At 38.0% G+C, this 23,867-nt stretch overlaps 2 protein-coding genes across 4 annotated transcripts; one reads left to right on the plus strand and one right to left on the minus strand.

Annotated features, from left to right (window-relative positions):
* Positions 1-478: 478 nt before the first annotated feature.
* On the minus strand, positions 479-10,885 carry si:ch73-345f18.3. The gene is made up of 4 exons (XM_041246319.1): positions 10,313-10,885; positions 6,144-6,213; positions 4,435-4,644; positions 479-3,092 (listed from the first exon to the last, which is right to left on the minus strand). Exons 1-4 carry the CDS (start codon positions 10,568-10,570, stop codon positions 2,722-2,724), a joined length of 909 nt encoding a protein of 302 aa, XP_041102253.1. The 5' UTR covers positions 10,571-10,885; the 3' UTR covers positions 479-2,721.
* On the plus strand, positions 9,341-22,333 carry klhl7 (kelch-like family member 7). Of its 3 annotated transcripts, none has more exons than XM_041246317.1 (11): positions 9,341-9,664; positions 15,873-15,975; positions 16,397-16,490; positions 16,635-16,759; positions 16,975-17,150; positions 18,564-18,738; positions 19,605-19,747; positions 19,853-20,093; positions 20,350-20,551; positions 21,026-21,123; positions 21,534-22,333. In XM_041246317.1, the coding sequence occupies exons 1-11, from the start codon at positions 9,590-9,592 to the stop codon at positions 21,815-21,817; spliced, it is 1,716 nt and encodes a 571-aa protein (XP_041102251.1). In that variant the 5' UTR covers positions 9,341-9,589; the 3' UTR covers positions 21,818-22,333. The 3 variants fall into 3 exon arrangements, with proteins under 3 accessions (XP_041102251.1, XP_041102250.1, XP_041102252.1); XM_041246316.1 differs by lacking the exon at positions 9,341-9,664 and adding an exon at positions 14,411-15,202; XM_041246318.1 differs by lacking the exon at positions 9,341-9,664 and adding an exon at positions 15,359-15,450.
* Positions 22,334-23,867: the final 1,534 nt, after the last annotated feature.

A 23,867-nucleotide genomic window follows, 5' to 3' on the forward strand; every position in this document is an offset into this window, starting at 1 on the left:
AATTAATTACATTTAAGCCAAACGTTTAAGAGCGAGTTTGACTAACAGCAGTTAAACTTATAGTAAAAAATATTTGCTTACACGAGTAAAGTCCATTAAGTGCATGTAGTAAGTACGATAGAGGGATAGGAACGACTTAAAATAAAAGCAATTACAAAAAACATGAATATGGACACCACAACCTATAAAACCAAGTACAAGATACAGGAAATGGTTATAATTAAGTGCAGTAGTAGAATATGGCAAAGTATGGAGCAGTTCAGTGCAATTAAAAGCTGATGCAAGTACTAGTACAATTGGGTGCCTATAGTCCAGTACAGTCGAGAGTTGTGAGGTTTACAGATGCTGTCTGAACAGGTGTGTCTTGAAGAGGCGCCAGAAGGTGGTCAGGGACTGAGCAGTCCTGATATCCGTGGATAGGTCATTCCACCACTGAGGGGCAAGGGTGGAGAAGAAGCAGGCTCTGGAAGCAGGGAGTGGAGGGGGGGGGGGGGGGGGGGGGGGGGTACAGCTAATCTACCGGTGGCGGGGGAGCGGAGGGGGCGAGAGTGGGTGTAGGGAGAAATGACAGTCTGGAGACAGAAGAAAGGTTGAGACAGCGATAGGCGAGTACAAGAGTTTTGAATTGGATCCGAGCAACGACAGGGAGCCAGTGGAGGGAAGGGAGCAGCGGTGTAGCGTCGGACAAATGAGGAAGGGAAAAGACAAGGCGGGCAGCAGTGTTTTGGATGAGCTGAAGTGGATGGATAGGAGAAGATGGCCACATGGGAGTTGCTGTAATCAAGGCGTGACAGTACCAGGGCCTGAACTAGGAGCTGCTTATAGTCAGTGAGGAAGGGGCGAATTCTGTGTATGTTGCTGAGAAAGAAGCAACAGGAGCCTACCAGAGATGTGCTGAGAGCAGCAGAGTAAGGAGTCGAGGGTGACACTGAGGTTCTTGGTGGATGAAGAGGGAGAGAGGAATAGAGACAGAGAGATCTGTGGTGCAAGTGCTTTCAGCTATTTTCACATCATGTTTTTTGTCTTTTTAGCTTCTGAAATATTCTTTCCTGTAGCTCCCAGGCATTGTTTCAGGAACTCAGGTCTACTCCTTCCAGTTTTTGCTTAAAATCTCAGGGAGTGTATAGCTAATATAATTATTGCTATAACATTTAAACTGTATCAACATTACCACCTTACTTTAAAATACATGACACCGAGTACTGTACTATAGTGTAAATTAGCGTGTAAATCGTTTACAGTTTAAAGGTTTTTTTGAGGGTTGAGTAAGATTAATGTTTTTTTTTTGTTTGTTTTTTTAAGAGAACACTTCTTCCATTTTATGTTTATATATTTTTTTTTCTACTGCTGCCTGTCAGATAAGTACAAACTATTTAAATGAATAACATTTCAGTAACAATGCAATTAATTCTTGCCCTCTAATCAAAACAGACCATTATCGTACCGCCTATGTTATTTTTTCATATTGCTTCACTGTTTCTATACATTTATTTATATATAAGGTTTAACTTAGTAATGTATTTGATTTAATTTAGTTATTTTTTTTTGTCATACAAGTTAATGGGATTTTAAACAGGCCAAGTCTTAATTGTAGCCTTAATCATACAAACTAGATTGCAACATGTTAATAAGTGACTATTAATCTATAATCTTTATTAAAGCTATAATGAAAACTAAAGAGAATTTGCTGGACACATGTTACAATCGTTATGACGAGTAACTGTATTTAAAGTAATAAAGAGGAGTCGCTTTAAATGAAAAAGTAAGACTTACGATTTAAAAGCCCGTTTAGTGGTTTCTCAGAAAAAAAAACTCAAATTAAACCAATCTTACTATTAACACGTTTCTCAGTTGTGATTGAGATACACAAATGGATTTACAGGTATTAATTTCATTTAAGGAGAGTAGAAAAATCGATGTAAAAGACCTGTTTATTGAAAGCTATTTATTTTAAAATGCTCAGAGCCCTTGCAGCTAACACACTTCACCCAAGATGGCCAACTTCCGTTTTTCTCCTGCTGTTAGACCACACAGAGGGGGACGCGTACCACCCCCCTTACACAGCGTTTAAAGTATATATTTTTAAAAGTTTAAACGTTTATTAAAATTAAAACAGAACCTAGCACCCCTAGTGTAAATACCAGATATAAAGGACTGGTTAGAACATTTTCTGTTACACATAACAGGGCAGGTTACAAGAGCAGGTAACTGTTCAGATAATGGAGATGTTTGTGAAATAATCAAATAATCAAGATTATACTGTACAGAGGGGCTCAAACAACAGAAGAATTTGCCATAGCTGTGTGTGGTTGAGTTTTCCATGTGTGTGTAAGTGTTAATATGTGTTTATGTACACCAAAAATATTGGGTTGTTTACTTTGTAAGCATGCAACTTTTTTTCTTCACAATAATGTTCTGTAGCTCATAAACATACGGAAGAACATGTTAGATGCCAGATATATTTTATTAATAATAAAAATATATCTCACCTACAGGCTTGTACTAGGATTGGGAAGGCTGTTTATTTCCCATGCCGATTCAATCCAGGACAACTTTTTTTCTTATTTCTACAAAAGATCAGACCTCCTGATTCTGTCTACTTGTCCTCTGAAGAAAGATTGCAAAAGTGATGCTATTTTCAGTTCTTAAAAAGGGCCGTTCATTATCCTTCATATTTTATCAGTAGAAAAAACATACCAGATGCATTAAGCTCCTGTCAATTCAAAGAGTTATGCCAGCGAGTCGTGCCACCTCGTTCACTAGACTGCTGGCCTCTTCTCGGTACTGACTGGACAGCTGCTTGATTCTCTTCACCTCCTGAAAGTTCTCTTTCAGGTTGGCCTCGACCCGTATCTGCTCCTGGTAGGGCCGCTTGGCCTCCTTCACTCTGTGTGTAATCCCGCTCTCGCTCTGCAGCACTGAGGTGATCATCTCCTGCAGCTTGGTGCTGGCTGCTGCGATGGATTTGGAGGCCTGACTGAGATTCTTCATCAGCTCTTGGGCTTCCTGCAGTTTGGTATCGGGGGTGCTTTCTGGCTTCACGATGACAGAGAAGTTATAGCCCTGCATTTGGATGGCGATATTAAAAGCACCTGGAAGAATGAAAAATGTCAATAAAAATGATCTGCTATGTTTAAGTTGTGGCACTTCATTCTTCACAAATTCCTTATGTTACATCCTGAAGACCCTAAAAACATGCATAATATACCACACTGCTATTGTCATGGATTTATTACATTGTGATTCTATATTGTTAAAACTTTCATGGTGTTTCAAAGAAGATTTGGCTCTAACACATATGTTCCTCTAAATGTTGAGTGATTTAGGACAGTATTTTAGGTACTCAAAACATATATGGAGTTTGAGATATGACTAATACCATGATGTATGTCAGCATATAGCAATAAGTTACACAGGGATGTGTAAATAGATTGCACATTGTGACTAAATTATCTTTGCTTTAAGGTTTTAGTGGTTACCATACAGTATTTACTAAAAGCTTGCCACACCTTGCGTACAATAGGCTTTAAATGCACTCTTATCTTTAAAATGAATTTTAATTCATTAAAAGGGCGAGTCAAATTATAGTAAATTTACTTCTTATAAAACAAATTCACTTAACACAAATCTCCTGTTGGTGCAAATTATTTTAGAGCCCTCACAAGGAAGACATATGTGAATAAAACAAAATGCGCTAGTTTGAACCGCTGAGTGAAAAGGATATTGGGAAATGTATTAACTTGCATCCACATTAGAGCCCCTGTACTGTATTTTAGTGCTGTTTAGGGACTAAGATCCTATGATGCATTTCAAGTTGCCATAGCGCTCACGCAAAAACATGCACTAGCTTTGCAGACAAAAGTGGAGGTTCTGAAAACTGTGGACAATGAACCACCATACAAGAAGAAATATGTTGCTGCAAACACTTTGTCAATCGTTCTAAAAAAACAACACTATAACAGAGGCTTATGAACAGAAAACTGTGGATGCAAGTCGTCAATGTTTCTGATTTACTCAACACCCTGATATTGAGGATGCCTTGCTTTGTGCTTTAAATGCCTGTGATCAGACTGTGACATGCTGCTTTCAAGTGCAGTTCATTTGCAATGTATGCACACAGTATTTTTAAATGTATAATACTTTTCATTGTTCTGTAATTGAAATTTGATTTCAGTGTTGCTATAACTTTAATACAAACTGACAGCATGCATTTGGCTTTAGATTCCTGATCATACGAATAACAGATACATTTTATTAAAAAATCATGCCGTAATAAGTTTCTTAGCTGTCTTCATACTCTTAATACCTGCATTGACTAGCCAGAAATTACTATTTTTGAGAAATGTGTACAGCATGACGGACACTTGGCACAAATGATTCGTCATGCAGAACAACAAAAATATACAACAAAACAATAAACAACAAAGTACTCACTGTGCTCTTCCCTCATTCTCTGCAAACAATCAGTAAGACTGCTGCCCGCTGCGCACTGATAGCTGGCCTTCAGTCGTTCCAGGCATCCACCCATATCTTGGTAATGTTCTGCTTGTTGATTAAATGTGTCAGCAATATCGACAAAGCATTGATCGAGCTCAGGTACTTCCACATGCTTGGCAATGAATCTTCCATGTTTCTGTGACACATCTAGGAACAGGATGGCATTTATTTATAAAAGTGTAGAACTGTAATGAGGCAGACACAATTATAACACTAAGGACCAACCAATGTAATTAACTCTTAAACTGTTAAAAAAAAAGGTATTTTGTTAGTTTACTAATTCCTGTAGGAAACACATTTAGGGGTAGATGTAAGTATAGGCGCAGTGCAAATAATTGTGGCTGCAAAATTCAAATTGCACTGCGCCGTGTAAGGTCAGCAGTTGCCTAAGTGGAAGGCAAAATCCTTACATCACATCAATGTTTGCGCCCTTCTTAGTATCCAGATCTCACCCATTTCCACTATCTTTTCTTCATTTTAATGCATTTCAATATAATTTTAATGCATTAATGATGGCCAAGTGCAAATTTCATAGCGGGTGCAGAACGCAGGTGAAACCATTCTTTTCATACACTGCATTTTTAGTGGACAGTAAAATTCGACTTTACAGCTGCTAAACACAATTTACGGCAGAATTATGGGGGTTTTGCACCCACAAGTCACTTTGTGCATATCCTTACATCTACCCCTTAATGTGGTGCAATATTTGCTTTGACTTTAAATGTTTACTATATATTGTGCTGCTTATGGATCAAAGTACTTTTATCATCTAAAATGTCATTATGGTTTCAAAGTCCCAGATTAGCACCCAAGTTAAGGTAATGATGTTAAAATTTGTGAAACCAGCCTGATAAGTATGACAAAGTGTGTTTGGATGAAGAGGTCTTAAATCACCCTTCAAACATGGTATATGCATGTGACTTATTTACAATACCTTACAAAACTACTAAACATCTCCCCCTATGGGCCACAGCATAAACTTTTCAGAAGATCGCATGGAAACTACACACCAAATCAGTACTGTGATTGTTGTATTGCATGTTTTGTTTACAGGTGGCTACAGTGCAGTTTGCGCTTGCAATTAAGATGTTTCTATTGTATGTAAGTGTTGTACAGCAAAATAAAAAAAACTTTCCAAAATTAGAACAGTTTATTTTTTCAAGAATTGTGCAACCCAGTAATATTTTACACATCAAATCAAATAAATAAATAACTTTCCAAAGAAAATATTTCTAAAACGATTCTTTATATACATCTGTGAATGACTTTAGCAGTTAGGTTCTTTGTTTTGCAACATTCTGCATTTCCATGAGCTCCTGCATCTGCTTTTTCTGGTCCTCTGCAAAATCTTACAAGTACTATTGTTTGTTTGTTTGTTTGTTTGTTTGTTTGTTTGTTTTCTCTCCAATATGATGTAACCCTTATAGTACATATATCATTTTGTTTATAATGTGCTCTTGGTTAGATAGAAATGTAACCCCAGAATGTTCGCTAACATTACGAAGTGCTCTTGGTGTGCAGGTCGTTCAACAGAAAGCGCCACGTAACGCTCTGGAGCTCTCTGCCTATTGAACGCACCCCAGTGCTCTGCGGCAATACCTTACCTTTTCACCGCCCTCTAATAAAAAATACACTTGGACTCATACCATTTGCTGTCGATTGTGGATTTGGACGGCGCAGCTGCCTGGCCGATTTGGACTGCATTAAAGGCTGCCTCTGAAAAATAAAACAAGATTTAAATTATAATAAGAATTAAAATGATTTTATTTGCACCGTACTGTCTTAATTTTTTTTTTTTAACTCAATCAAGTTTGAAACAAATGCAATAAGATAACATTTCAAAAATCCAAATCTCTTCCCGGGACAACTGTAGCAATCAGTGCCTATGCTTATATTCTGTCAAAAAAAAAATTAATGAATATAAATTTGGAACAAAGGCAAAGACAACACTTGGAGCAATGAAGACGTGTCTATGAAGCGTGTGTGCGTACTTGTGTCAGGATGTACTCAGAAATAACACAAAGGAAACAATTCAGGACCTGGTCCTGTCAGCCTTTTATTACTCAAATTCAATTTAATGGCAAAAACAATAAAAACTAAACAAAAGCCTAGCTTTTTGAGCACTAACTAAACAGCAGGTTAGTTTCCTATCTAACATAAAGGTAAAGGCTATCCCCGTTATAACGGTGTCCAAATCACAATCCGTACTTACAGTCCAACCAGGAACTGCATGCCTCGCATTCTCAGGCTGATAATAACAATAATAATAATAATAATAATAATAAAACTTTTGTATAGCGCCCTTAAAAGCAGTCATCTCAGAGCGCTTTACAATTAATAGTACTGCAATAAATAAACAGATTATGCATGAAAGAAACACAACAAGATAAAATAATCATAACAATCATAAAAACGCCTTTCTAAAAAAGTAAGTCTTTAAATTAACTTTAAAAACACTCAAAGAAGCTGAGCCCCTGATCTCTAGTGGAACAGAGTTCCATAATTTGGGGGCATAGCAACAGAAGGCCCTGTCGCCCATAGAGCACAGGCGAGCAGGCAAGACACACAGCAGTCTGACATCAGCAGAGCGGAGGTTGCGAGAGGGAGTGTAAAAAGGTAAAAGATCTGACAGGTAAGTCGGAGTTAGCCCATGAAAAGCCTTAAATGTCAACAATAAAATTTTTAAATCAATTCTAAACCTGATAGGCAGCCAGTGCAAGGCCTCCAAGACAGGGGTAATGTGATCTCTTCAGCAGGACTGAGACAAAATCAGACAAGCAATCTCCCCACAAAGACAGCAGACCAACTCAATAACTCCACTGAAAGGCATGTGGCTGTGCAAAGGGGTGCCATCTTGGCTCCAAGCTGTTCCCCTGCTCTTTAGCCAAGATGGTTACCAGCAACGGAAACACATACATTTTTATGTTCAAGGCCCTGTGACACCATACTATATATTTGCATATCCTGACTTAACCTGAAATAAACAATTTCAGTGCCAAAATATTCTAAGATAATAAATGGTGTTGGAAAACATGGATAGAGAATTGATTAGCAGTTTGCTACACATGTGGACTGGCAGAGCTATACTGGTGTTCTTTTCTGAAAAGAGACTAATATTGCAGATAGCAGACTGTTTCCCAGTAAAGAGTAAGCAGCAGGGTTCCAAAGATATAGCGTGGCACACCCCCACGTGCTGCTACAACTGTTAAAATAACGTACCTGTAGTTTTTCTTTTCATTGTTAACATCCTGACAACCTTTTACACTTACAACAACTTTAAAGTCTGTTTCAAATCTCTTTTCAAAATGGCCATTCTAGTGCACTGGGGTTTGTGATCAAATCACTGCAAAAAATCACAAGTATACTAGCTTTTCTGTTCTGTACCACAGCATGGATTGTTATTGTATACCCTCCAACTGCACCGATTTAGCTGGTACGATACCTAATTTCTAACTTTGGTACTGAATCCCCATAAATTGACTGTGTATACCAAATTTTGAGCTTCACTTGAAGCCTTTTTGTTCTGCACGGCCCCACCAGGCCCTAGAGGCATGCAGGTTCTAGCATCACATCCCTATCATATTGCTTGCTAGACAGGCAGTTAGTAGACAGCAAAGACACTGTTAGAGACAGTCCATTCAAAGATATTGTTATTATAGACTTTGTTTGGTTCATTTCCGAGCAGGAGCAGTAGCACTCCAGGTTCATAGCTTGTTCCATTACTGCTGGGAAAAATATGTAAGGGAAGGATTCTTAACATTATTACACGCGGGCTTGGGTGCTGGAGATTAAAAACTGAAGAGATTATGAAGCTGGTCATTAGTTTTCAACTCATTGGATGCTTAATGATTTAGAATATATGATTCAAAAGTTGTTTTAGGCTTTTCTTTGATGCATTATAGGTCATAGAACTGATAAAGTCTGTATACCAATAGATACATTTGCATATTAAAACAAAGTTTAGTTATTTTAACTACAGGCAAATGACAGTTATAGCAAAAAAGATTGGAAAATGTAATGGCAGCTGGCAAACCACTATTGGTATAAAGAGGAATGCAATGAACCAACATTACAAACTGTGTACCTATTCTCTGGCTATACTAAGTGAAACTCACATCCCATCCCAACTCTACAGATTAAGGAGCTATATTACAAATTGGTAACTGACCAATTTTCGGTACTGCTGTAGTCCTACCACAATTCGCTTCTCAAACTATGTATCCCAACAAAAAATACTAATGGTGTCTGTCATTTCTTCTCTCCATTCTGTATTCTGTATACAAAATGTTTATACAGTATATCATGCAGGCACAGGAATGTGTATTCATTCTGTAGTATGTGTACTTGGGTAAGAGATATAAGTTCTTATAATTAAAAATATATGCTTTGGGAGTAAGTCAGTTTATACCACCTGCTTAAAAAGCAAATCAAGTGTGGCCCAGGACAGGACACTGAGCCCAGGGTTAAGAAGACAGGGAAGACCCTTCAGCATGATGGGGTTTGTTAGTGAGATTTTGTGAGACATAATGAAAAATATACAGATTTGTGTTGTACCTAAATGCACGAATGTGCATTCTAAGTTGCAGGAAATTGAATATTTCAAAGTTAACATTTCAAATTCTGAGAGGGACACGTCACCAGACCTCTGTGGAAGCAGGTCGCTCACTATCACACTATAAACCTCTTGCTCTCATATGTACTTATTTCCACACCTCAAATGTTGGAAGGTATGTTATTGCTGTGTTACCTGCCTGACAATGTGGGTAATAATCCTTACACTATCAATTTGCACTAGAGCGGACATTTTAAAAAGAGCTTTGAAACAGACTTTATAGTTATGTGTAAAAGGTTCTCAGGATGTTAACAATGAAAAGAAAAATGATTTAAACAGCTCTAGCAACACGTGGAAACAGAGCAGTTCCAAAGCTCACACTATCAATTCAAACGATTCTCGAGAATTATTCTGTGGTAAAAAAATTCCTCTGGTGTGGATTTTGCAGAGTACTTGAAAACGTATTTCATCGATTCTGTTTCTTCCATACATTATCGTACGGATTTATACAGCTGGAGAAACTAGTTCTGTTGTCCACATATGCGTCACCGTTGTGGTGGATTTCACTTATTCCCACACAGGCGGAATGACTGCGTCGAGGATGAGGTAACCCAGGTACATGCTTCTGCCTAGGTCTGACAGCTTTTTTAAAGGTCCTTGTTTAACTGTAAGTGTTGTTAGTGGGTCTATAAAGGAGTAAAGTGTAATGTCGCACACAGTTCTAAAAATAGTTACTATAAAGTATGTGCTGTAACTGTGAAGTAATGTACGTTGTTAAAAAAAAAAAAAAACCCCGGACACAAAATGTCACTTGTTTTGTAGTATCCTTAGTCCAACGCTATTTTACTTGACTTCGCTAGGGACTCCACTTTTTAGTTTTGGTGATAGATATTAACATACGTAGTTACAATAAACGGGTTTCCACTCAATTTTTTTTTTTTTTTTTTTTCTGTTTTAAAACGAGTATAATCTGTCCTGGCGATCTTTTACATTTATTTTTCTGTCCTACTTCCTCAACCCCCCCAACACTGGCGTTTTCTTTGACTTTCTATCGATAGACTTTGCTGGAAAGTATTAGTCTAATCCCTTAGTAGACGCCTTCTCTTTAATTAATGTCCAAATACCTACTGATCACAACTGTATTCAATTATTTCTTAAGATTTTAGTGTTGCTAAACGTCACCTAACTATAGGTACGCACAGTAAAACTAGAAATATCTGCCAACAAGCAAACAATATCAAAACGTAACGAGTTATTACCTACCTCTGCTTGGGTTGATGTAGTACTAGCTTCATTGGGACAGAAACAACAGCAAAACGACATTTTCCTTTTTTTTTTTTTTTTGAAAGACAAAGTAGTTTTAGCTAAATCACAAACACTGCCCCAGAAGTTTACAATTGCCCACAATGACGTCAGAATCACGGGACTAGCACACTGTGCTTGGAAATTCGTGGTCTTTAAAATGTTCTCACTGTTTTTCGCCTTCACCTGCTCACACGTTAATGCGTGCTGTTTACTCATTGAAGTATGGTTTTAGGGAACAGGTTTTAGCGGTGATCCTCCATCACTGTTTATCTTTCTTAATGGACATTCCAGTAATGGTAGCACTGGTGTGCTGATCAGAGCTGGGAGGTTGTCTGATTTTCAACTGGTCGTGCTGGGGCAGGAGTTAGACTGGCCCCATAAGATCATAAAAATCTCTTTACTGTAAAGGTCTAAAGCAAAATGGTTTGTTATTTGCTATATACGGTATTTGGTGAGTTTTGTATACCATAAATACATTTTGTTAATGTAGTATAGATTTTTGTTTTAAATGCAATACGTCACTTTGATTTAAATAAGATATATACAGTGTAAATATTTGACCAGATACTTTTTTTTTTCTTATCTTGTGCAACAATATGCTGCTGTAATAGTTTGAACCGTGACCAAGAAACAGATTATATCACACCTGTGCTGGTACCTCTACACTGGCTTCCTGTCTGATTTAGGATAGGTTTTAAGGTGTTCTTATTAACATTTAAGGCTCTAAATTGCCTTGTTCCACCTTACCTTAAAGATCGTTTAACACCGCAGATTCCCAAACGGTTACTTCGATCTGAAGATGCTAGGTTACTGTCTATACCCATTATGACAGAAAAAAATGTTACATTGCACCGAAATTATAGAAAGACCTGCCAGCACTGTAAGGGAAGCTCCGTCGGTTGATGTTGTTAAATCTCGATTAAAGGCACATTCTTATGGTCTGGCGTACCCATGTAAAATGATATTCTCTCGGCTTTATATAGCATGTTTTATTATGTTTACTATTTAGCATTATTTAACTGTTTTGAAGTATCAGAAACAAAATTCTAGAACTTGAAGCTACTGCACTAACAGGTAACTATGATGTGATAGGTGTTACAGAAACGTGGTTGTCTGAGAGTGATGGGGACGAATATAATATTTGTGGGTATACACTGTATAGGAAAGACAGGCAGGACAGAAGAGGAGGAGGGGTAGCGCTATACATAAGAAACAGTCTTGAAGCCCAGGTGTTAAACCTGGACAAAGAAAATAAAACCGAATCAATATGGGTCAGAATAACAGACAAAAATTCAAAAGGCATAATAATAGGAGCATGCTATAGACCTCCAGATTCAGACGGTGAGCACAATAATCTGTTATACAATGACATTAGAAATGTGTGTAGCAAAGGAGAAGCCATACTAATGGGGGATTTCAACTTCCCCCAAATAAAATGGGAAAACCCGGTGGGTAGCGCGAAGGATGAAATAGAAATGGTGGAAATGACAAATGACTGCTTCCTAACACAATTTGTGAAGGCACCCACTAGAGGGGAGGCATGCCTTGATTTAGTCTTTTCAAATAACGAAGATAGAATAACTAAAACAGAGGTCAGAGAACCACTGGCAAACTCAGACCACAACATGGTCTCATTTGAAGTGTTTTTTAAATCCCCAAAAGTAAAGACTAAAGCTAAGGTTTACAATTTTAGAAAAGCAAACTATGAAGGCATGAAACAGAGACTAACAGAAGTAGATTGGAGTAAAATAGAGAAAACACCCACAGAAGAAGGATGGTTGTTCTTCAAAAATGTAGTACTAGAGGCGCAAAACAATTATATCCCTAAAGTAGACAAATCTAAATGTAAAACTAAATTGCCAAAATGGTTTAATAGATCAATTAAAAAAAATATTCAGCGAAAAAAGGCACTTTACAGAGCATTAAAAAAGGACCAAAAAGAAAGTACACAGAAAGAGTACACAGAACTGCAAATGCAAGTCAAAAAAGAAGTTAGAAAGGCCAAGAGAGAAATAGAAATGAACATTGCTAAGGGAGCTAAAACCAATTCCAAAATGTTTTTCCAATATTACAACAGCAAGAGAACATTCAAAGAGGAGATTAAATGTTTAAGAGATACAAATGGCAAAATCGTAGAGGAAGAAAAAAAAATAGCAAATATGTTAAATGATTACTTTTCACAAGTTTTTACAAAGGAGGATACTGACAACATGCCCCACATGTCATCCAGTTCCTATCCAGTTTTAAATAACTTTAGCATAACTGAGGCAGAAGTGTTAAAGGGACTAGGAGCTCTTAAAATAAACAAATCCCCTGGGCCGGATGAGATCCTCCCAGTAGTACTCAAAGAAATGAAAGAAGTAATTTACAAACCGCTAACCAAGATCATGCAGCAGTCTCTTGACACAGGGGTGGTACCGACAGACTGGAAAATTGCAAACGTAATACCGATCCACAAAAAGGGAAACAAAACTGAACCAGGTAACTACAGACCAGTAAGCCTGACTTCTATTATATGCAAACTTATGGAAACTATAATAAGATCCAAAATGGAAAATTACCTATATGGTAACAGGGTACTGGGAGACAGTCAACATGGTTTTAGGAAAGGGAGATCGTGCCTAACTAACCTGCTTGATTTTTTTGAGGATGCAACATCGATAATGGATAATTGCAAAGCATATGACATGGTTTATTTAGATTTCCAGAAAGCTTTTGACAAAGTCCCGCACAAAAGATTAATTCTCAAACTGAACGCAGTTGGGATTCAAGGAAACACATGTACATGGATTAGGGAGTGGTTAACATGTAGAAAACAGAAAGTACTGATTAGAGGAAAAACCTCAGAATGGAGTGTGGTAACCAGTGGTGTACCACAGGGATCAGTATTAGGTCCTCTGCTATTCCTAATCTACATTAATGATTTAGATTCTGGTATAGTAAGCAAACTTGTTAAATTTGCAGACGACACAAAAGTAGGAGGAGTGGCAAACACTGTTGTAGCAGCAAAGGTCATTCAAAATGATCTAGACAAGATTCAGAACTGGGCAGACACATGGCAAATGACATTTAATAGAGAAAAGTGTAAGGTACTGCACGCAGGAAATAAAAATGTACATTATAAATATCATATGGGAGATATTGAAATTGGAGAAGGAATCTATGAAAAAGACCTAGGAGTTTTTGTTGACTCAGAAATGTCTTCATCTAGGCAATGTGGGGAAGCTATAAAAAAGGCTAACAAGATACTCGGATACATTGTGAAAAGTGTTGAATTTAAATCAAGGGAAGTAATGTTAAAACTGTACAATGCACTAGTAAGACCTCATCTTGAATATTGTGTGCAGTTCTGGTCACCTCGCTATAAAAAAGATATTGCTGCTCTAGAAAGAGTGCAAAGAAGAGCGACCAGAATTATTCCAGGCTTAAAAGGCATGTCATATGCAGACAGGCTAAAAGAATTGAATCTGTTCAGTCTTGAACAAAGAAGACTACGTGGCGACCTAATTCAAGCATTCAAAATTCTAAAAGGTATTGACAGTGTCGACCCAAGGGACTTTTTCAGCCTGAAAAAAGAAACAAGGACCAGGGGTCACAAATGGAGTTTAGAAAAAGGGGCATTCAGAACAGAAAATAGGAGACACTTTTTTACACAGAGAATTGTGAGGGTCTGGAATCAACTCCCCAGTAATGTTGTTGAAGCTGACACCCTGGGATCCTTCAAGAAGCTGCTTGATGAGATTTTGGGATCAATAAGCTACTAACAACCAAACGAGCAAGATGGGCCGAATGGCCTCCTCTCGTTTGTAAACTTTCTTATGTTCTTATGTTCTTATGTTCTATTCTAGTTTATTCCAATTACTGTTTTTACTTTATTCGTGCAAAGCGCTGTGTAGCTGGCCTCGTAAAGGTTCTATACACAAATAGACTGATTGATTGAAATATGGATTATTGTCCAGTATACACGATAGTACGAGACTCAATATGACAATTACTTAGTGTACTCTGCAGCAACAGTGGGTTCCATGTGTACTGAACATTATATTTAATTATGTTAAATAGTGTATTTACATGTAATAATAATGTATACTTTATCACAAGCGAAAAAGCTCTGCGATTCATGTTCTTCTTCGCCTTATACAATAAAGACATGGTTTTTGCATGTTTGTTTTTTTTTTTTACTTGAAAGTCATCCACACTAGAGGGCGCCCCTGAGTTTGAATTAAAATCGAATGTCTTCAGCTATGGTCTCGTGAAGCATTATGGGACCAAACCGTAGGAAACAAATATAAACTCTGTAGCTGGTTCACATCGTTATAACGAGTGCTGTCATAAAGCTGTGAAAGCGTGAGATGTTCATGCCGATCCACATTATTCCTAGCAGGTTGAGTGTTGCGTTTTCTTATCTGGAGTGCTGGCGGTGCAATTATTATATCTGTAGTAACAATAATAAAAACAACAACAAAAATAGGACTATTTGTTCTCTGGATCGCGCCTAAAAGTATTATTATAAGTATACAGTTTGCAATTCCTTTGGAAAGATCACTAAATTGATGATCTATAAGTGAGAGGCTCGGAAGCACACCATCTGATGCTATTGTATTACCATGTCTAGTACTAGATGTGCATGAAAAAGAATAAATAAATCTGGCGTGCCCATCTGCTAACAACACTGTTCTAGACTAGAACGGGATTCATGAGTTAATTGTCTAGTTAGATTAGACAAGGATGGCGTCCACAGGGGCAGATAAATCTACCAAGAAGAAAACTGAGAAGAAATTTGCTGCCAAAGAGGAAGCTAAACTGCTGGCGAGCTTTATGGGGATCATGAACAATTTGCGTAAGCAGGTAAGATGAATACGTACATTGATGCGTAGGCCATGTTCGTTGGTCATACTAAGTCGTGTGTGCAGCTAAGGCCTCAGTAAACAAGCGTTTCTGTCAATCGAAGATTAACTCTTTGCATCCTGCCTAACGAAAGCCTTGCACGTGTTGACAATGCTTGTAATCTGTCAGTTATTCTTCACAGTAACAAATTAAAATGCCCGTGCAAGGGATTACATTGTACCGTAGTTGGTTAATGGGTTTGTTTCGTGGTCAGTATTAGTACCAGTGTTTAGATCTTGCTTTCAACCGTTTTTATTTTTACTACCAAACATAAGTACAGTTTGAAGGAGAAAAGGCTATTAGGCTCATGAAGTCTTGTTCCTTGTTAGCACACCATTCTCCACTAATGGGGGATATAATTTAAAAGCACAGAATCTGGTCTTTCTTTTTCTTTCTTTTATCTTTTTGTAATGTTCCACACAGTTTTAAAATGAAAAATCACACACACACACACACACACACACACATGGTATCAAGTAAAATGTCTCCATAAAGCCTGTGTCGCATTGCTTTTGTTAAAGAATGTCTGCAGTCCATCCCAGGTTTTGTGACCTTAGATAGAATGCTGTCTCAGCAAGTAATGCCTTGTCTTGTTTTCTGACAATAAACATTTCTTTACATTTTGTCGCAGAAAGCACTGTGTGATGTGATATTAGTGGTGTCTGCAAGAAAGATCCCAGCCCACAGAGTCGTCCTTGCAGCCGCCAGTCAAGTTTTTAACCTGATGTTTACTTGTAAGTATTTATATATTTATATTTATCTATCTATCTATCTATGTATGTATATATATATATATATATATATATATATGTGTGTGTGTGTATATATATATATATATATATATATATATATCTCATATCATATCATATCATATCACCATCTTTAGCCTTTTTCAATCCACTGCTGGATGAAGGCCTCCCCAAGATTCTTCCACACAAGCCTGTCTGCTGCGTCCCTCATCCACGTTGCTCCGGCATGTTTCCTAATTTCATCTTGCCATCTTCCTGGAGGTCTTCATGGCCACTTTATATCTTGGGATCCAGTCTAGCATTTCCTTGGTCCAGTGATGGTCTGTTCTTGCCACATGTACAGCCCACTGTTATATATTTCTTGTAGCTTTATTTATTGAAATGTCAATATGTGTATTTTTCATAGCAAACATGCTGGAATCAAAGGCATATGAAGTGGAACTTAAGGATGCAGAACCTGACATCATTGAATTGTTAGTGGAATTTGCCTACACAGCAAGGTACGTACTGAAGGCTCAGTTAGAATATCATTTGAGTAACAACTTGTTTCAGGTTTTCAGTAGTCGGTCTATATTCACACTTGTGTCTGCAACAGCTGTGCACAGTAATGGTCAAGTAATGTAACATATTTGTTTATTTTGCAGGATCTCTGTCAACAGCAACAATGTCCAATCTCTGTTGGACGCAGCAAACCAGTACCAGATTGAACCGGTTAAGAAGATGTGTGTTGATTTCCTCAAAGAGCAAGTGGATGCAACTAACTGTCTTGGTAAGGTTTCAGATGAAAGAAAGGGTTGGAGTAATTTTCATAGTTCAGTATTTATGTAAACCCTAGAGCTTAAAACTCCCTGTATATAAAAATTCATCTTATTTTCAAGCTTCTTTCATTAAAAAAAAAAAAAAAAAGTACAGCAGCAAGTTGCAGCAGACAAAAATGGTTGAACTTTTCAAGTGACACGTGTCCCTTTGTATTGCATATAAAAGGTATTAGTGTGCTGGCGGAGTGCCTTGACTGCCCTGAGTTGAAAGCCACTGCTGATGACTTCATTTTCCAGCATTTCACTGAGGTGTACAAGACAGACGAGTTCCTGCAGCTGGACGTGAAACGAGTCACCCAGCTGCTGCACCAGGACGCCTTGACTGTCCGCGTAGAGGACCAGGTGAAAATACTCTTTAGGTTTCCATACAGTTCAGAAGAATAGGTTTTGGCTGTGCTGCATACAGTACCTAAGGCTATATTTACAAAAAAAAAAAAAAAGGGGTGTTAAATAGACTTGAGGAAACCCTTTGAAAAAGTGCCCCTTAGTTTATGGGATTGAATGCTTAGAGGAAGACTGCAAATATACTGTTAAATTGCATACAGGGCTTGAATTAAATTTTTGTGTGCCGGGGGATTTCCCCCTTATGCTGCAGCCAATGGGTGGGGGGGGGTGGCAAAAAAAAGGCACTTTGCATATTAAAACTATATATATATCATCATTCACACTGGTGGTTTAAAATTAGCTGCTTTCAGGAAACCTAACAGCTGTTCATCACTGTGAGACAGCACTCTCCATGGCTTATGCCATTGCCTGACGTGAAGTTTTAGCTGCAGCAGAAGAAAAAATTTGCTTTTCTTTTAAACCAGCGCTCCTACGTCCGCCTGTTTTTCACTGTTTTTGTTTATGTATGTTTAACTACTGGAAGGCCACGACATTTCCTTTCATATTATGTAAGTTGCAACAGGATCAGGCACTATATGTGGTAGAGATGAGAATATATGTAAAAAAAAATATATATATATATATATATGATGTGATATTAGTGGTGTCTGCAAGAAAGATCCCAGCCCACAGAGTCGTCCTTGCAGCCGCCAGTCAAGTTTTTAACCGATGTTTACTTGTAAGTATTTATATTTATCTATCTATCTGCATTGTTTTTTTTTCTCATCTACGATTCGAATATATATATATAGAGAGAGAGAGAGAGAGTAATCGTAGATGAGAAAAAAAAACAATGCACCATTGAACCTCAGTACGAAATGAACATGGGGGGACCGGGCCGCGCCGCACCGCTTACAAAACAACACATAGATAGATTTATATTCGTTTTTTTTTTCTTTCAAAAATGTTTACTTACACTGCAGTGTACTGAGTTTCTGTAATGCTTAAAGATAGCGGCCGAGAATCACGTACAAGAGAATAGTCTTGCGGCACTTAAAATATCTAGCACTACTTTTTGTTTTTTAACCACAACTACTCAGAATGAGGCTGAAAGTGCTTTCATCACTGACACCCACTTCCCTAGAGATTGTTGTAGCATTTCAGGCGTTCTAAATTGGGTGAAAAATACAGTAGCTTGATGACTTAAAATATCATTGCAAGATTTTTCCGCACTGAAAGTTGTAAGATATGCGGGAGCAACTTGGAAAATGCGCGATTCCCGCGATCCCACGCTGAAATTCAAGCCCTGGCATAGCACATAGTTTTCATCATTTAAGTAAAAGTCTGTTCACTTGAAATGGAAGCTTAGTGTAGCTAAACGGCTCCCTCTTTTATTTTAATTACTGAAACGCCACTTTCCTGTCATTCAAGGTGTACGACGCAGCAGTCAGGTGGATCAAATATGATGAGCCAAACCGACAGCAGCACATGGTGGATATTCTGGCCAAGGTTCGCTTTCCTCTCGTGTCGAAGAACTTCCTGAGCAAAACTGTGCAAGCTGAGCCGCTGATACAGGACAACCCACAGTGCCTCAAGATGGTTATCAGTATGTGACTTTCCTGTCTCTTGAACCCTGTTCACGATCTGTTCCTGTGAATCTGGTCAGTTCACATATGGTTAATCCTCGACTGAATTAATTTCTGTATCGAGTGATGACTCTTCATTACATAGTTTAATGCATTTATCATAGGGGTTCTTCTAAAGGTCATAGGGGTTACACAGGACAACTCGGAGGTGCACAAATAAAAATGAAAGTAAAAAAAGAATAATCTTCAATTGATTTAACTTATGTATTCTCTAAACCACTGTGTATAATTTAAAAATTGTTTAGCAGCTCAAGGTGAAGTTTGGTTTTCCTTGACTACGTACTGTTTAACAGATCATTCAGTATGCAGCAGGTTAAACTGCTGACTCAAGGGCATCCATGAAAAGAATGAGCAGATTGAACGGCTGGTAATTAGAAAGCAGATGTGTCTTATTGTTGAGGTTTACTTGCCGCTCGCTGTGTTGTTGTTTTCTGTAAAAAAAACATTGATATCTTATCCGTTAAGAAAAAGCTGAATGCAAAGCTTGTTTTAATGTTGTCTATTACGCTGGCCAGAGACCCATGCTTACAACTGTATTGTTATATATTTAAATTTAAATTTAAATAGATACCTGGGTAATACAGAGATGGGTTGAGTAATTTTATATATGAACTCGATAGATCTGTCTGTCTGAATGTGTTATGCTTACATTTTATTTGTGCTGTATGTTCATGATATACTTTTGTATGATACTGCTTGCTCTGCGTGCATGTACCACTGTGGCGTGCGTGTGTGTTTGTTCACATACCTGATTGTAATCTCAAGGAGAAATGTTTAGCTGAAGTGTTAATTGACACTGCGTTAAACTGAGTTTTGTTTTCATCAGGTGGAATGCGTTACCACCTCCTTTCACCAGAGGACCGTGAGGAGTTGGGTGAGAGCAGCCGGCCAAGAAGGAAGAAGCATGACTACCGCATTGCACTCTTCGGGGGTTCCCAGCAGCAGTCCTGCCGCTACTTCAACCCCAAAGTAAGAGACACCTTGCTGCAATATTTACCCGCAAGCTCTTTTCATATGGTGGTAGAAGGATATATATTGTTTAACTACCTGTGAGTCATTGTCATATGTTTATAGGATTATAGTTGGACGGATATTCGCTGCCCTTTTGAAAAGCGGCGGGATGCAGCCTCGGTCTTCTGGGACAACGTTGTCTATATTCTGGGTGGCTCTCAGCTTTTCCCCATCAAACGCATGGACTGCTACAATGTGGTGAAGGACAGCTGGTATTCCAAGCTGGGCCCGCCCACTCCTCGAGACAGTCTAGCCGCATGTGCAGCCAAGGGCAAAATATACACTTCTGGGGGCTCTGAAGTCGGTAAGGACCATGTCCTTGAGTGCAAATCCAAATACATTTTGATCAGTTGCAAAATAAGTTGACTGTTTGTTTTGTGTGTGTTTATGGGTTGGGCAACTGTGTTGAAATTTAAATTGATTGAGTTATTGTCTGCATTGTGTTGCAATAGCCAGAGTGGAACAGGGATTTTGAATGTAAACAGTGCAAGACTGTTCATCAGTAGGCAGATGAATATGTTATTAAAAGTGCTTGTTTCTATTTTTTTGTCTTCCTAAAGGTAACCCTGCCCTGTACCTTTTTGAATGCTACGACACAAGAACGGAGAGCTGGCTGTCCAAGCCCGCCATGTTGATCCCACGCTGCAGCCATGGCATGGTGGAGGCCAACGGGCAGATCTACCTGTGTGGTGGGAGTCTGGGCAACAATGTCTCTGGGAGGGTATTAAACTCCTGTGAGGTCTATGACCCGTCAACTGAGAAGTAAGTTCTGTATATTCAAATGTCATCTTTAGCAACCTGAACTCGTATTGGAAATGAATGTTCCTGGCTGTACAACGCAATGAAAACTGAATATATAATTGTATTTTAATTCAAGCTCATTTATTTTCTACATATTTGTTATTATAAACAAGACATTCCTTGGCAAAATCTTTTGAGCTTTTTGGAATCGGGGCCAGGTATATGCATCGGTCTGTCCGAGTAACATTTGTGTGTCATGCTGTATGCAGTGAATACTGCGGTGTCGGTAGATAATTCTTGTGCTTTTTTCAAGACCCATTATTCCACAACAGTAGTGCCATCCAATGATGGCATGTGATCATGCCCCAGCTTACAGTAGTGTGATCAGAGAAGTCAAGGTATTGTGAAATATGTTGGCTATGGGTGAAAGTGGATGATAGAATGTGTTGTAATTTTTAGTTTACTGCTTCATGCTTTTGTTTTTGAATATTTCAGATGGACTGAACTGTGCCCAATGATAGAAGCCAGAAAGAATCACGGGCTTGTCTGTGTAAATGACAGAATCTATGCTGTTGGAGGGCAGAATGGAATGGGTATGTCATTGCAATGATAATGGAGGCACATGTGTCTTACTGGTTATTCAATTTTTGTTAAAACTTGATTTCTGACAAAAAAAAGTGTATAATTTCCCACAGCAGCCGCAGGAACATGCCAAACTTCACAACTACCCTAGTCTGCATTTGGAGAGAGTACCGAAATCATTTCTGGTTGTATGGGTTTTAAGTTTAGTTCCAGCAGCATTTTACGGCTCTCATTTGGTATACCTTAGTTGCTCCCCCAGTTTACTAGATTATAATGTCCTGCCATGAATACCTATGATACTACGTGCTGAACTGCATCTCCCCTCCCATACGCACACATTATCCCCCCTATGTTTGTTTGTTTTTATTTTTTGTATTTATTTTGAATAACCTATTAAGTCTTTCTTTGTGCTATTGTAAAGGGGGCTTGGACTCTGTGGAATACTACGACATTAAGACTGGCAAGTGGAAAATGGTGTCTGACATGCCTTGGAAAGGGGTCACCGTGAAGTGTGCTGCGGTGGGGTCCATCATTTATGTCTTGGCTGGTTTCCAAGGGGTGGGTCGACTGGGGCACATTTTAGAGTACCACACAGAAACGGATAAATGGGTCGCAAACAATAAGGTGCGGGCATTCCCAGTAACCAGCTGCCTTATATGTGTGGTGGACACCTGTGGAGCTAACGAAGAGACGCATGACGAATAAACCATTGTCTGCATAGATGATATAATAGCAACTCCTTCATCTTGGAAACTTTTATTTTATTTGTTTGTATTCATAAAGTAGCACAGTGATCATGCAAAGGCTTCTTGGATTTTTTTGTAAATGCATCTTGGGCTGTACTACTGTTACTGGTTTAGGACTTTGTTTGTAGCATTATTCTCCATCTGTTGCAGTTCTATAATTAACTGTTTTTGCTTAATGGTGGGGTGATTTCTAGCTCTTCTTGGCATCTCTTTGTAAAGCAATTGTGGTAATGATTTGTTTACGTTCAGTTGTGTGTTTTTTTTGTTTTGTTTTTTTTTTTTTTTAATTTTTCAATATTTGCACTAGAATTCTGTTCCTAATAAATGTGTCGACTGATTTTACTTGCATAACAGAATAATATCTCTGTTTTGATATGATGGTGCCTACAGTTTGTTTTTTCTCCCAAACTTTATGTAACTTCACAAAGTATTTGAAAATGTTATGGGCCAACCAAATAAAGTATACTGTACACTATCGGGACCATTTTTAAGGTGTGTCATTTCTGGTTGTGATGTGTGTGTGCTTATTTTTGTAACTGTAAAGTATGATCATCATATTGCTTTATCAAGGTATTGCCCAGAATGCCTCTCTTAACATTCAAGAGTCTTTCGAGATGCTGGTAATTGTTTAAATCACCCACAATTTGAATGTATTATTATAATTATTATATATAATTATGGTAAAGGTGTTTAATAAACAGTAAGTGGTTGGTATTGTTAGTTTTTGGCAGGATGCCATTCAATCATGCCTGTCAAAAATGCAATTTACTCAAATGTAACCATATGAAGGCAAAAAAGCAACAGTAATTTTGTGCATGAATTAAAGTAGGGAGTAGGAATATTTAAACGATACTGGTAGCTCTTGGGATGCTAATTAGCCTACATTGTCTAAATTTTACAGGAAAGTGAAAACATTTATTTCATAAACCACTATATGAACAGTGTGTAAACAGAAATAGACACAAAACATCAGTAGCACTGGTGCTTATCCTTTTTTGTGATACAAAATTACATATAATATTACTGGATGCGCCACTCGAGACAGTTTTTGATAGTTGTAATATCTGTGTTCAATATAGTAATATAATCGATTAGCTAATACTAGCCACCGGTTGAGCATGGAGATGGACTGAATGGCCATCTCAGATTGCTAAATGTTATTTATATTATTTTTTCCATCATTTTATTTTGACATTCACTGTGCAACTTGTTCTCCAATAAAAATTCTACTTACTGTTAGGGAAACTTGGCCATAAGTACAGTATTTGCCTATTAGGTGGGGTACAATGATTTTTCTATTTTTTTTTTTTTCAGAATTCACTTCTGTAATACTGATGGTAGGTCAATAAAAGTATCTGTAGTTTTAATGTATAGATTTTAACGCTAAGTGTATAAAAAACAACTCTGAAGTTGACAAATCTATGAAAAGTCCAGCTCACTCGAAGCTAATTTATGCATGATGTCACACCAGGACAGTGGGGGGGGGGGGGGGGTGTACAGTACTTACAGTACTAAAGAACTGCAGTATACTCCAATATACAACCTTTTCCTGTGTTATACAGCACTTTTACACTTTAAAGTGTAGTATTAATAATGGTTAAACTGGAAGGCTTTACAGAGCCCCTCTAAAGAGCTGTGCTTTTCAGATCTTGGCTTATGTAGCCTTTCTTTCATTTATTCTGTACTGAGGCATGGAGACGAGCAGATTAGATTAAAGACTACTGCTTTAACCTAATTACTGTAGATTACATTTTTTTGACGGCAGTATTCCAATTGCATGTGATTCCCATAGACTCGTTCACATGGTAGCTAAAAGGAACCACATATATTCAAAAATCATGTGCTTTTAATCTGATTACATGAAAAGGCATCAGTAAGGCACACATACTGCTGTAGGGGTGTGTTGTGGTTTGAGGCACACAATACGCAAAAGTATCACTGTGGTGTCCGAAGTAGCTGTGCTGCATTTTCAAACGTTGTTTTTAAATGAAGTCTTTGAAAAGGATTGG

The sequence above is a fragment of the Polyodon spathula genome, chromosome 3 (genome assembly GCF_017654505.1).
Source record: "Polyodon spathula isolate WHYD16114869_AA chromosome 3, ASM1765450v1, whole genome shotgun sequence".
NCBI classification, from domain to species: Eukaryota; Metazoa; Chordata; class Actinopteri; order Acipenseriformes; family Polyodontidae; genus Polyodon; species Polyodon spathula.

Bases quoted from the DNA above. Each gene is read 5' to 3' on its own strand.
- si:ch73-345f18.3 (XM_041246319.1), bottom strand. From the start codon at position 10,570: ATGAGTAAACAGCACGCATTAACGTGTGAGCAGGTGAAGGCGAAAAAC. The intron at 4,645-6,143 runs GTATGAGTCCAA...TCCTGTTCCTAG, and splicing joins TCCACAATCGACAGCAAATG to ATGTGTCACAGAAACATGGA. The intron at 3,093-4,434 runs GTGAGTACTTTG...TCATTCTTCCAG, and splicing joins GAGAATGAGGGAAGAGCACA to GTGCTTTTAATATCGCCATC.
- klhl7 (XM_041246316.1), top strand. From the start codon at position 15,083: ATGGCGTCCACAGGGGCAGATAAATCTACCAAGAAGAAAACTGAGAAG. The intron at 16,491-16,634 runs GTACGTACTGAA...TTTATTTTGCAG, and splicing joins GAATTTGCCTACACAGCAAG to GATCTCTGTCAACAGCAACA. The intron at 18,739-19,604 runs GTATGTGACTTT...TGTTTTCATCAG, and splicing joins GTGCCTCAAGATGGTTATCA to GTGGAATGCGTTACCACCTC.